Source organism: Pelodiscus sinensis, chromosome 15, assembly GCF_049634645.1.
Source record: "Pelodiscus sinensis isolate JC-2024 chromosome 15, ASM4963464v1, whole genome shotgun sequence".
In the NCBI taxonomy this organism is placed as follows: domain Eukaryota; kingdom Metazoa; phylum Chordata; order Testudines; family Trionychidae; genus Pelodiscus; species Pelodiscus sinensis.
In genome coordinates, this window is record NC_134725.1 from 40,904,899 (window position 1) to 40,916,941 (window position 12,043).

Consider the following 12,043-nt stretch of genomic DNA (forward strand, 5'->3'; position numbering starts at 1 on the left):
TTTCCATGATCACCTTACCATACAAGACCACTGAAATAGACAGGGTGCAGGCTTTCTGGCTATCCATGAAAATACTTACTACTCTGGTGGGACGAAAGCTCCTCCAGAGGTACTAGCTGCCCATTTCAAACAGAACACGTGCCCAGATCCTGCCATAATCGCATAGAGCGTGTTTGAAGCAAAAAGGCAAAGCTAGCTTGCAATACCAGACTTGCAGGAAATAGACCCCAAGGCAATTTCTTCCCTTTCCCGGATATCTTCCTGTGGAACTCCTGACATTTTAAACTGTGTATTCAGCTATTAAATGAGTTTAGCCATGGTGTACTGTTGCAATATGAGGAATGATGAAGAGCAGAGTGAGTAATGAGAGGAGCACACGATAAAAAGGAAAATAAGTCTGAGGAAGACAAGTTAGCAAGTAATGGATCTGAAAATTCTCATTTCTGACTGGTGAAATCTTAATTAAGGCAGAGTCTGAATTGGCAGCTATGGAGCATCAGAAAGTCAGTTACAACTTTAATAACCAAGAATCACATTAAAAAACATATTTAACAAATAATACAGGTACTCACCGTCACAACTGAAAGCCAGATGAACATGCAATAAAAAGGAAAAGGAAGCATTCAAAATAGTGTTAATGTGTGAAACAGATCTGTCACAAAAGTTTTAATGCTAAAGCAATCTGTAACAGACCGAGTTATATACAGAAGGTATAATACAATCTCTCATTAAAAGCCCGTTGTTCAATAAGATAACCCCCCAAAAACCTCATTTATCAGCATATTTCTATGAACCAGATTGTTAATAAGATGAAGTATGGTTTAAGGTATTTTAAACACACCGAGGATGTGTCTAGACTACATGGTTCCGTCTATGTGCCAACATTCAGCTGATCTGACACAGCGTGGCAGTCTAGACGCGGATCTGTCGGCTGGGGAAGCCTTTGCTGACCGATCCCTTATGCCTCGTGAAACAAAGTTTACAGGATCAGTCAGCAAAGGCTTCCCCAGCCAATAGATCCATGTCTAGACTGTGTCGGATCAGCTGATCGTTGGCACAGCGCGGCGGCCATGTTTATTTTTAATGAAGCGGGGATTATTTAAATCCCCACTTCTTTGACTATGCCGAATAAACTAATTTACATGGCTCCGTTGATGGACCCATGTAGTCTAGATACTCCCTGACACAATAGATGGCAAAAAATAAAAATGGACAGCATTCTTGAAACTTAAAGAAATCAAAGCTTCAGAAATGCAATCTGAATGAAATCTGCTTTATGCAACATCTCCTGTAAAGAAGAAAAAGCTTTCTGGACTCTACATATGAATACTGCATCAAATCAAAGAACTGTTAATGGTATCTATAATTATCATTTTTAACCTTTATGCTCATTTGTAGAAGCCATTAGGAACTGTAATGTTTATTTCCGAACAGGTTTTATCCTGAACTTGGAAATAAATATTAGTCAGGCTCTTAAGTCTTGTACTAGGGACATCATGCACTACCACCTTATGATGTCTTGGGATTGAAGTCTGCTGGTTAACTTAAGTTGTCATGTCTTTGATGGTTGCATAGCTCAGCCAAGAGGTTTGACAAAAATTTACCTATAAAATATTTTCAATCCAGCTGCAAAACTTTGGGGGCCTAAACCACTTGATAGTGTTGTTAAGCAGTAAAGCAAAAAATTAATAATCAAGTCAGAGCAAGCTTACTTGTTCTACAATATGGATATGCATTCCAAGCCTTTTCATGGAATACCAAGGAGCCTTCTGGAGCAATCATCCTTACAAATCCAGGAACTTTACTGTGAAGAGCAAAATATTGTACATTTGTTACAGCTTTGCCAAGTGAAAGAGATTCCACAGATTTCTAGCAATTTTGCCTAAGCATATTAAAAATTACGATGCATAAACAATCAGTTTAATTTGCATGAAATGCAATAATGTTACCATGCCTAAAGTCGGTGAGCCAATTAAGCATATTTTCAGCAGCATTATATCAGTCAAATTTAGTTTAGCTTTCGTTTCTCTTCAAATAGAGTATACACCATTGCCCAGAGCAGGGGTGGGTAAGAACTACTCGCCAAGCCTTTTAATCCAGCCAGCAGTTTGATGCACAGGGACCCTTGGGCACTGAGCAGCTCCACATTATTCAAAGTAGCTGGCTGCACCATCTGACACTACTCGGAAACCGACCAATGGGCTGAGAGAATGGGCAGCACACAAGCCTCCCCTGTGGCAGATGGTGCAGAGAGCTACATGGAATAGCCAAGCCACTTTGAGCGTGGGGCTGCAGCAGGCAGAGCGCTTGCCTGAGGGTACCGCTGGGCTGTTGTTGGGAACTACCTATGTAAGCGCCTCCCTGCCCTAGGTCACCAATCAACACTCTTCTCCCCACTCTCCCCTGCCCCAGGTCACAACTTCCTCTCAGAACATGCACTCTGTCCTACTTCTCACCCAGGCCAGAATCCTCTCCTGCACCCATATCCCCTCCTGGACCCTGCACTCCAATCCTCTGCCCCAGGCCACAAGCCTCTCCTTCACCTAATGTCCCTATCAGACCCTGCACCCTCTCCTGCACCCCAATTCCTTACCCTGAGCACCCTTCTACATCCAACCTCTATCCCAGACTCTATGACCTCTCCATATAAAAGTGCTGCCCTTGATCACTTATCCAAGTGTCCTGCCACTAAATATTATTGCCCACCCCTAGTCTAAAGAAACTGCTTCTCTCTCTAGCACAGAGGTGGGCAATAATTTTGGTGGGGGGGCCACTCCAAGAATTTGTAAAGTGGTCAAAGGCTGCACTTTTCTTTGGAGGAGGTGCGGGTCTGGACATGTGGAAGTTGGGAGCATTAGGGTACCTGGGGTAAGGGACTGGGTTGCAGGATAGAGATGTTAAAATTAATCAACGAATTGAACAGTCAATGGAATTTCGACTGTTGCTACATTTCGAACGTGGAAGTGCCACACAGCATTCTGCCTTAGAAATGTACAAGGGCCTCAGCAGGGGCTCTTGTGCATTTCAAAGACTGAAATGCTGTGTGAAGCCCAGGGCCAGTGGGGGACTCTGAGTCTACCGGCCCCAGGCTCCATAGAATCACAGAATACTAGGACTGGAAGGTACCTCAAGAGGTCATCGAGTCCAATCCCCTGCCCTCATGGCAGGACCAAATACTGTCTAGACCATACCTGATAGATAAATGTCTAACCTACTCTTCAATATCTCCAGAGATGGGGATTCCACAACCTCCCTGGACAATCTATTCTAGTGTTTGACCACCCTGACAGTTAGGAACTTTTTCCTAATGTCCAACGTAAACCTCCCTTGCTGCAGTTTAAGCCCATTGCTTCTTGTTCTATCCTCAGAGGCCAAGATGAAAAAGTTTCCTCCCTCCTCCTTATGACACCCTTTTAGAAACCTGAAAATGGCTATCATGTCCCTCCTCAGTCTTCTCTTTTCTAAACTAAACAAACCCAATTCTTTCAGCCTTCCTTCATAGGTCATGTTCTCCAGACCTTTAATTATTCTTGTTGCTCTTCTCTGGACCCTCTCCAATTTCTCCACATCTTTCTTGAAATGCGGTGCCCAGAACTGGACACAAGACTCCAACTGAGGCCTAACCAGTGCAGAGTAGAGCGGAAGAATGACTTCTCGCCTCTTACTTACAACACACCTGTTAATGCATCCCAGAATCATGTTTGCTTTTTTTTGCAACCGCATCACACTGTTGACTCATATTCAGCTTGTGGTCCACTATAACCTCTAGATCCCTTTCTGCCATACTCCTTCCTAGACAGTCGCTTCCCATTCTGTATGTATGAAACTGATTGTTCCTTCCTAAGTGGACCATTTTACATTTGTCTTTATGAAACTTCATCCTGTTTACCTCAGACCATTTCTCCAATTTGTCCAGATCATTTTGAATTATGACCCTATTCTCCAGAGCAATCGCAACCCCTCCCATGTTGGTATCATCTGCAAACTTAATAAGCGTTCTTTCTATGCCAATATCTAAATAGCTGATGAAGACATTGAACAGAGCCAGTCCCAAAACAGACCCCTGCGGAACCCCACTTGTTATACCTCTCCAGCAAGATTGTGAACCATTAATAGCTACTCTGAGTACGCTTATCCAGTCAGTTATGCACCCACCTTATAGTAGCCCCATCTAAGTTGTATTTTCCTAGTTTATTGATAAGACTATCATGTGAGACCGTATCAAACGCCTTACTAAAGTCTAGGTATATGACATCCACCGCTTGTCCCTTATTCACAAGACTTGTTATCCTATCAAAGAAAGCTATCAGCTTGGTTTGGTTCTTTACAAATCCATGCTGGCTGTTCCCTATCACCTTGCCTCCTTCCAAGAGTTTACAGATGATTTCCTTAATTACTTGCTCCATTATCTTCCATGTGGCACTTCTGCTTTGAAATGTATAAGAGCCCCACTGGGTGGAATGCCACTGTGCCCCAGCCCCCTCCCATGGAGCTGGAGGGAACCCCTCTCCTCTTGCCCCCATCCTGCTTCCTCTTTCAGATAGAGGCAGCAAGTGGGGGGGGGGGAGGAAGCAACTAGTTGACTAGTGCTTTTGCTTATCAGATAGTCAACTAGTCAATCAGTTGCTTACATCCCTAGCGCAGGAGATGGTGTGAGGTCTGAGAGGGAGTTTGGGTGAAGGAAGAGGTTGAGGCCTGGGTCAGAGAAATGGGGTGCAGGGTCTGGGAAGGTGTTTGGGTGTAGACGAGGATTCTGGCCTGGGGATGGGTATTGGGGGTACAGGATCTGGGAGGGAGCTGTGACCTGAGGCAAGGGGGTACAGGTTTGGATGGTGACCTGAGTGAGGGAGTTGGGGTGCAGGAGGGTTGGGGTGCCAGAGACAGCCTCTGGCTGTGAGGCACTTAAGTGTCTCCTGACCAGCAATCCTGCAGCATCTCCAAGGCAGGGTGAACTCCCTGCCTGCTGCATCCCCAGACCACTTGAAACTGCAGGCTCTTCCCTCCACATGGCTCTCAGCTCCAGGAGGAGGAAGAGGCTTGCGTTACCTCCCCAACTCCTGGCCAATCTTTCAGCTCCTATTGACTGGTTGTTTTTAGACAATAAGGGCTGAGAGATTGGCTAGGCTCTGTTCTTACTGGTTGGTTGTTTCCAGGCAATAAGAGCTGAGCATTAGGCCGAGGATGAGGAGATCACACAAAGCTTCCCCTTGCCTGCAGAGCAGAGAGCTGCACAGACTGCATTTTAAACTGCAGCAGATGTGTGTCTGAGACTCCCAGCAGGGTGCTCTGTGGGCCGGATCTGGTTGCTTGTGGGGCCAGACCTAGTCCCCAGGCCATATTTTGCCCAGCCTTGTTCTAGCAGCATGACATGACAACACAGATGAAGTCATGTAGCTCAGGTGGCTCTGACCTAGAATGTGGCTAGGAATTAACTAAATTATCCCAATATGTCTCCAAGTAAATATCAAATTTCTACTATAGGAATTGTCATGCATGGTTAAACCTAAGGCCCACCTAATCCAGAATTTTCTCCCCAACAGTGGGCAGATCAGATGCTTCAAAGTAAAGCACAGAACCCCAAAAGAGAAGGGTTTTTTTCTGAACCCCAGACAGCTGGTCATTGATTTATGCCCTGCAGCAGTAGAGATTCTATCTACAGTTGAGGACGATCTCATTAATCATAATGGATCAGAAGTCCCAACATCACTAAAAAAAAAAATTAAGACCACATGTCAATTTGTAGCTTACACAATTGTAATCAGTAATATATACTCCGGCTCGGTACAGTATAGACATCTACACTCAGCTCTGCCCATGCACTTCAAGAACTCCCTGCAACAACCTTCCAGGAGTTAGTTATTCCTTTCCACACCAATTAATCCCGTATAACATAGTATTTGAGAGTGACATTATCAGCTATATGTTTAGAGTGCTACTGAACTCATTTCTCCAGTCTGGATTTTATCTCTGATTTCTCAAGGTGAAAGATTCAAGTCCCATCTTATTTATGAAAGAAATGTAATTCTATAGCCTGTCTGAATTCCATACAAACATTTCATTATCTCCAGCATTTAATGATGCCCTATTCCTGAACAGATTCCTTTTAAATGGAAAATATTTTCGGTGTCCCATACTCTGTTAGATCAAGAAAACAACTCTGGCTACTCAGAGATAAGAATGAAGGGGCCCAAGAACAAAGCCAGGAACCCTGCTTAAGTCCAACGCTCTGAACAATCACTCAGTCACCATCTTTCTGCCTCAAATGGAATGGAAGAGTCATCCTTTCCCTATTGAATTACTGGTAAGTGAAGATCACCTCTTCACCAGGATTGCTCAAGTGCAAACTCACTCTCACTGTAGAAGTCATTGGTGACTGACTAGATGGGAGAGATCCAGAACAAATGGCAAAATAATGTATTGTTGTTTTCAACTATTCAACCTCCATGCCTGAAACAGATTTAAATGGAGATGGGCCAGCAAGAGTCAACCCAATAAATATACTCTAACAACTTCACAGTAGCTATAGCAACCGTGTACATCAATTTCTGTATACAAATTTCCATATGCTTACAGTTAGCTCCAGCTGATCAGCTCATGCTTTGGCTCATGCTGCCTAGCTGGAAACTGTTTTGCAATAAAAAAAAAAAAAATCTGATGAACAATTTTAATCTTGGATAGCAAAACACAATTTGATTGGTTTGATAGCAAACATGAGATTTCTGTTTTTAAAGTGAATAGATAAGGTGTTGCTAAACTTTACTACCGAAGTATTCCGACTAGCAGACACATGCAGATCTGGCTACCCTTCTAACATTTAGACATCAAATTAAGTTCACCCAATTTACACGGAATACTTTCAGTACCAATCTCTTCCACCAAAAGGAAACATACCTAAGGATCAGTTGTGAGCCAGCTGAACAAAATGTCTTAGATTTTAATACAAAAGATACACACACCCGAAATGCTACGCACCACTAACAAGCAAAAAAAGTCACTAAAAAGACTGAGTTTAAGAGCAACTGCAGTTAGGAGCAGCTACTGGTCCAAACTAGAAAAATAGTTAACCAAAGACTAAATTAAAAGTTAACAAATACTTATCACAACCTGAATTTCCCATAAATATTAGCCTTTATCACACCCTCTTTCCCTAGATAGCACAAACTGAGGACTAGCAGATAGCTATATAAGAAATGCATTAACCATCAGGACCCCGACAGAGGCTCCCTGTTTTAAACCAACTGGACTCCTGCTCCAGCTCTGTACTGGAAGTGACATCTCAGCTTCCCCCAGACACACCAGGCATTGAAAAAGCACAGGCTGGGGGGAGGGAAAGAAGTTATATTCACCCCCTCTACTATCATGTCAGCAACACCTCATAAGAACATAAAAATGGCTGTACTGGGTCAGACCAAAGGTCCATCTAGCCCAGTAGCCTGTCTGCCCACAGTGGCCAGCACCAGGTGCCCTAGAGGGGATGGACTGAAGACAATGATCAAGCAATTTGTCTCCTGCCATCCTTCTCCAGCCTCTGACAAACAGAGGCCAGGGACACCATTCCTACCCCCTGGCCAATAGCCTTTTATGGACCTAACCTCCATGAAATTATCTAGCTTCTCTTTAAACTCTGTTATAGTCCTAGCCTTCACAGCCTCCTCCAGCAAGGAGTTCCACAGGTTGACTACACGCTGTGTGAAGAACTTTCTTTTATTAGTTTTAAACCTGCTCCCCATTAATTTCATTTGGTGTCCTCTAGTTCTTCTATTATAGGAACTAATAAATAACTTTTCTTTATTGGCCCTCTCCACACAACTCATGATTTTATATACCTCTATCATTTCCCCCCTTAGTCACCTCATAATTAATGGTATTGAGAGCCAATGACAAAATATCAGCAATGGTTTTGCTTTATATGTTATTGGGTTTTTTTTAATTTTACAGAGTTGATCAAACGGTCATGAATAATTTCTTCATAAATTTTCTTCATGAATTGGTAGATGAGGGTTAGCTACATCATTAAAGTTTTGCTCAACCAGCTCTAGTTTTAAATATGTAAAATGTTGAAGGTTAAACAATTGGAACTGCAGTCTCAAGTATCGCAGAAAGTGACATATACATATGAGTGTAAACACATTCATTCTATTCCTGGGGGGAAATCTGTGCAAAAAGGCAAGATTCATACTTTGACAAAATAGCAATAAAATCACTCGTTTCAATCATTTTGGTAATTTATTTCAAAATACCTGTTAACAAGCATGTTAACAATACAGACAACAGCAAAAGAAGATTTATCCAGGAGAGTTAAAGAAATCCCTACACAACTCAGTTCCAGCAGTAGGATGCTAGAGGGGGCTGTAAGAGGCCTCAAAACACAGAGACCAGCAATCCCCTCCCTCCAAAATCCAGCAACAGAACAGCCCCCAGATACCAATACAGCCAGAGTCTTTACTGTCCCAACTTCTTTACAGTTCCACCAGGGATTATGATGCGGTGCAGCCCTGCCCTTCCTTACTCCGTACTGCCTACACCTAACAAATAGAACCCGAGCACAAGGAATGGGCTTATTTGAAACCGAAATCTGCTTTATGCATGCAAATGACAGATAACTAATGAGGAATTTCTTAGGTCAGAAAACTGTATTGGTAACTTTGAAGACTTTCACCTATCAATCAGCAGAGAACTAGTTCTATTCAAGAATTTTGTTTGTTAGCCATTTTTTTCTACATCTTTAACAACAACCTTCTGTTCTATATTTAAGCATTCAAAAAATAAAAAAGTGTACTAGATATAGAACTGTACTCTTTGATCCACTGGACAGTCTGTTTACATTTGTGACAAGGACAAACTAGATTAGGAGTCTCGGCAGATGTGGCAAGATTCCAGCAACAACTTTAATAAGCAAATATTAATGATCACTTTCCTTTCAAGAATACAAGTTGAATGCAACTGCAGCCAGGATATTAAATCCCTTTTTATACTAGAAATATCACACTGGTGCATGTGTGTCAAAACAGTATGTGAGAAAATGACCTCAGATAAAAGACATTTCCTTATTGGTAAAAAGAACAAATCAAAGCTCACTGGCAGCAAATATAACCCAATTTCAGGAACTGACCAGAGACCTGCAGCCTAGCTGAGGAAGTGCTCACATTAAACAGGGAAAAGTATCAAGTCAAGTCATGTCAAAAATACACGTTAACAGGTATATAAATCTGCCATGAATTTTTTTCATTAACAAAACCATAGGCTGAAATATCACAGCCTTTGTTAAAACTCATGTGTTTAACATGAGCAATGTGATGAACTATGTTCAGAGGAAACTCTTCTTTAAAGTGCCTAAAACTGACTTTTTTTTGGTCTATTCAGTAGGGATGTTAGCATGTAATCATTTACAGTATCAGAGGCAGTGGGGGGAGGGTGAAAACCAAGTGTCTATAGGGAACAGGCTTTTAAGTTGGCTCCCCGCAAATGCAGGCTCTGCAGTCACCTGCCCCTCCTACCAACCCTACCTCCCACAGCAGTTACACTTTTACAAAATAAATGTTTGCCAACATTCCTAATATTCAGATTGATTTTGTGGTGTGCTCCTCTTCTTGCCTACTACCCTTCTTAACATTCCCAACTGGCTCTAAACACTTCCTGGTCAGAACTGAAAGTATGTAGTACTCTTCCATGATGAAAAAAAGCTGGGAAATCATGGGCAGTACTTCTCTCATTGAAAGACAACAAATACATCCCTTACCTCTTTAAGTGATAGATTTTGTGGGTATACTGTCCCTTTTCACCATCCTTTTCATAAGGCTCATTCTTTAAGACTTGAATTCCTTCACCACCTCCTGTTTCATTTTTACTAGCTTCTGCCACAGAGTAAAGTTGCCCAACTTGATACTGAAATTAAGAGATGCAAAATTTCAAAACTAAAATGTAACAGAACACTGTGTAGAGTGTCAGAGTAGAGATATTTCAATTTGACCAGCAAACTTTGTATGGATATAATTTCTTGTAAGTGAACTGACATTTTTACTATAAGGAAAGTATACACTAGACCCGTGGTCCCCAACACGGTGACCACAGGTGCCATGGCACCCGCGGGGGCATTTGTGTGCGCCCGCCGAGTGCTCAGGGCTGGCCTGGCCCCAGGCACGTGGTGCATGCACAGTGCCAGAGCTGGGTCCGGGCACACGGCGCATGGTGAGCGCCGGCCCCGGGAGCGCTGCGGATTGGCCACCCACACTCTGGGCGTGCAGCACTTGCAGGGGGTGCCAGCCCAGGGCGCGCGGCGCTTTGGGGGGCGGGGGTAGAGCGCCAGCCCCGGGCGCGTGGCGTTTCCAGGGGGCACCGGCCCTGGGCGCGCGGCACTTGGCGGGAGGAACGCCGGCCCTGGGCGCGTGGCACTTGGGGCGCACAGCGCTTGCGGGGGAGGGGAGAGCACCGGCCCCGGGCACGCGGTGCTTGCGGGGGAGGGGAGGGGAGCGCCGGCCCCGGGCACATGGCTATGGGGGGCCTCGCCCCTGGGCATGTGGCTATGGGGGGGGGGGGCCGCCCCTAGTCATGTGGCTATAGGGGGGGCCGCCCCCGGGCGCGCAAGTGTCCCCGCCCTCTGGCGCCCGGTTGGGCGAACAGCCACGCCCCCTGGCGCCCGGCAACCTCAAATGGTTGGGGACCACTGCACTAGACAGTGGTTCCCAAACTTTTCAGCATCATGCCCCCCTTTTTGATTTGAGAAACCCCCTCTCACACACCCCCCAAATAGCAGCAAAACTTGAGCGGGGGGGGGGAGGGGAAAAAAAAGGAGCTGACTGGGGACAAAAAACTTGGGGCAGGTGGGGGGTTGCCTCCCTCCCCCTCCTCCCCTGGAATTTCAGCACATCCCCCAGTTTGGGAAACCAAGCACTAGAGAATGACAAAACTCTGGGAAAATATGTCTAATGGATTATTAAAACAAACAGTGCTGTGTTTTGTTCCACATTCATATAACAGCATACAATCTTGAGTCTCACTAGGCAGATCAAGAATGCTTCTATCAGAAAGCGTCAGCAAGAGGAAGGGAAGTGGGGGCTCCACGCAGCACTACCAGTTTGAATTGCGGCATGCAGCCTGGGCCAACTGAATCCCCAGCTGGCCCAGGCTACAAGCAACATTTCAAAGAAGCAGCGCCACGTGGAACTCCCCCACTGACCCTGTGCTCCATGTGGCGCTGCCACTTTGAAATGCTGAATGAAGCCTGACACATGGCTCCTTGCAGCGTTTCAAAGCAGCAGCGCCACATGGAGCCTGGGTTTGGCTGGGGGCTCAGAGTCCCTAGCTGACCCTGGGCTCCTTGCAGTGCTGCCACTTGGAAATGCTGCAGGGAGCACGGACTGCTTGAGTCCCCTGCTGGCTCAGTGCTCCCCACAGCACTTTTGCCTTTGAAGTGTAGGAACAGCTCTATGGTTGTTGCTACACTTCAAAGGTGGAAGCACCCTTATCAACTAATTGAATAGTCGATGCAAATTGCACTGACTATTCGATTAGTCAAATAGTTGAAGTTTGACATCCCTATCATTGAATTGAGATAAGTTTGCTCAGACTGACTGATGGAACAGTAATTCACATTTGGTGTTCTAGTGCAGTGGTCCCCAACCTTTCGTGGCTGCCGGGCATCATGCTTCCAGGGGTGGGGCCACGCATGCGTTGCGCGCTCGGGGGTGGGGTCCACCCACACGCCCTGCACCATGCATATGCTGCACGCCCAGGGCAGGGGCCGCCCATGCACCTTACCGTGCATGTGCCGCGCACCGGGGTTAGGAGCCGCCCATGCACCGAGTCCAGGGCTGACACCACGCATGTGCCGCGTGTCGGGTATAGGGGCTGCCAACACACCCTGAGCCGGCACCACACATGTGCTGCACGCCAGGGGCGGGGCCAGCCCAGATGTTTCGGCGGGCACACATAAATGGCACCCGCGGGCACCACGTTGGGGACCACTGTTCTAGTGTATGCACAGTACAACACACATTGGGATCCAGGTTAATCAGTTTTTAAAATAAGACCAAAAAAGCCCAAC

General features: G+C 45.3%; 1 protein-coding gene across 1 annotated transcript in view; it reads right to left on the reverse strand.

The window, feature by feature from the left end:
- Positions 1-12,043, reverse strand: part of PITPNB (phosphatidylinositol transfer protein beta) — a 79,034-nt gene that overhangs the window by 56,379 nt on the left and 10,612 nt on the right. The window contains exons 3-5 of the mRNA XM_075898908.1: positions 9,740-9,885; positions 1,713-1,804; positions 573-580 (exon numbers count right to left, since the gene is read on the reverse strand). Coding sequence (XP_075755023.1) covers positions 573-580; positions 1,713-1,804; positions 9,740-9,885 — 246 coding nt within the window. The remainder of the gene's footprint in view (positions 1-572; positions 581-1,712; positions 1,805-9,739; positions 9,886-12,043) is intronic.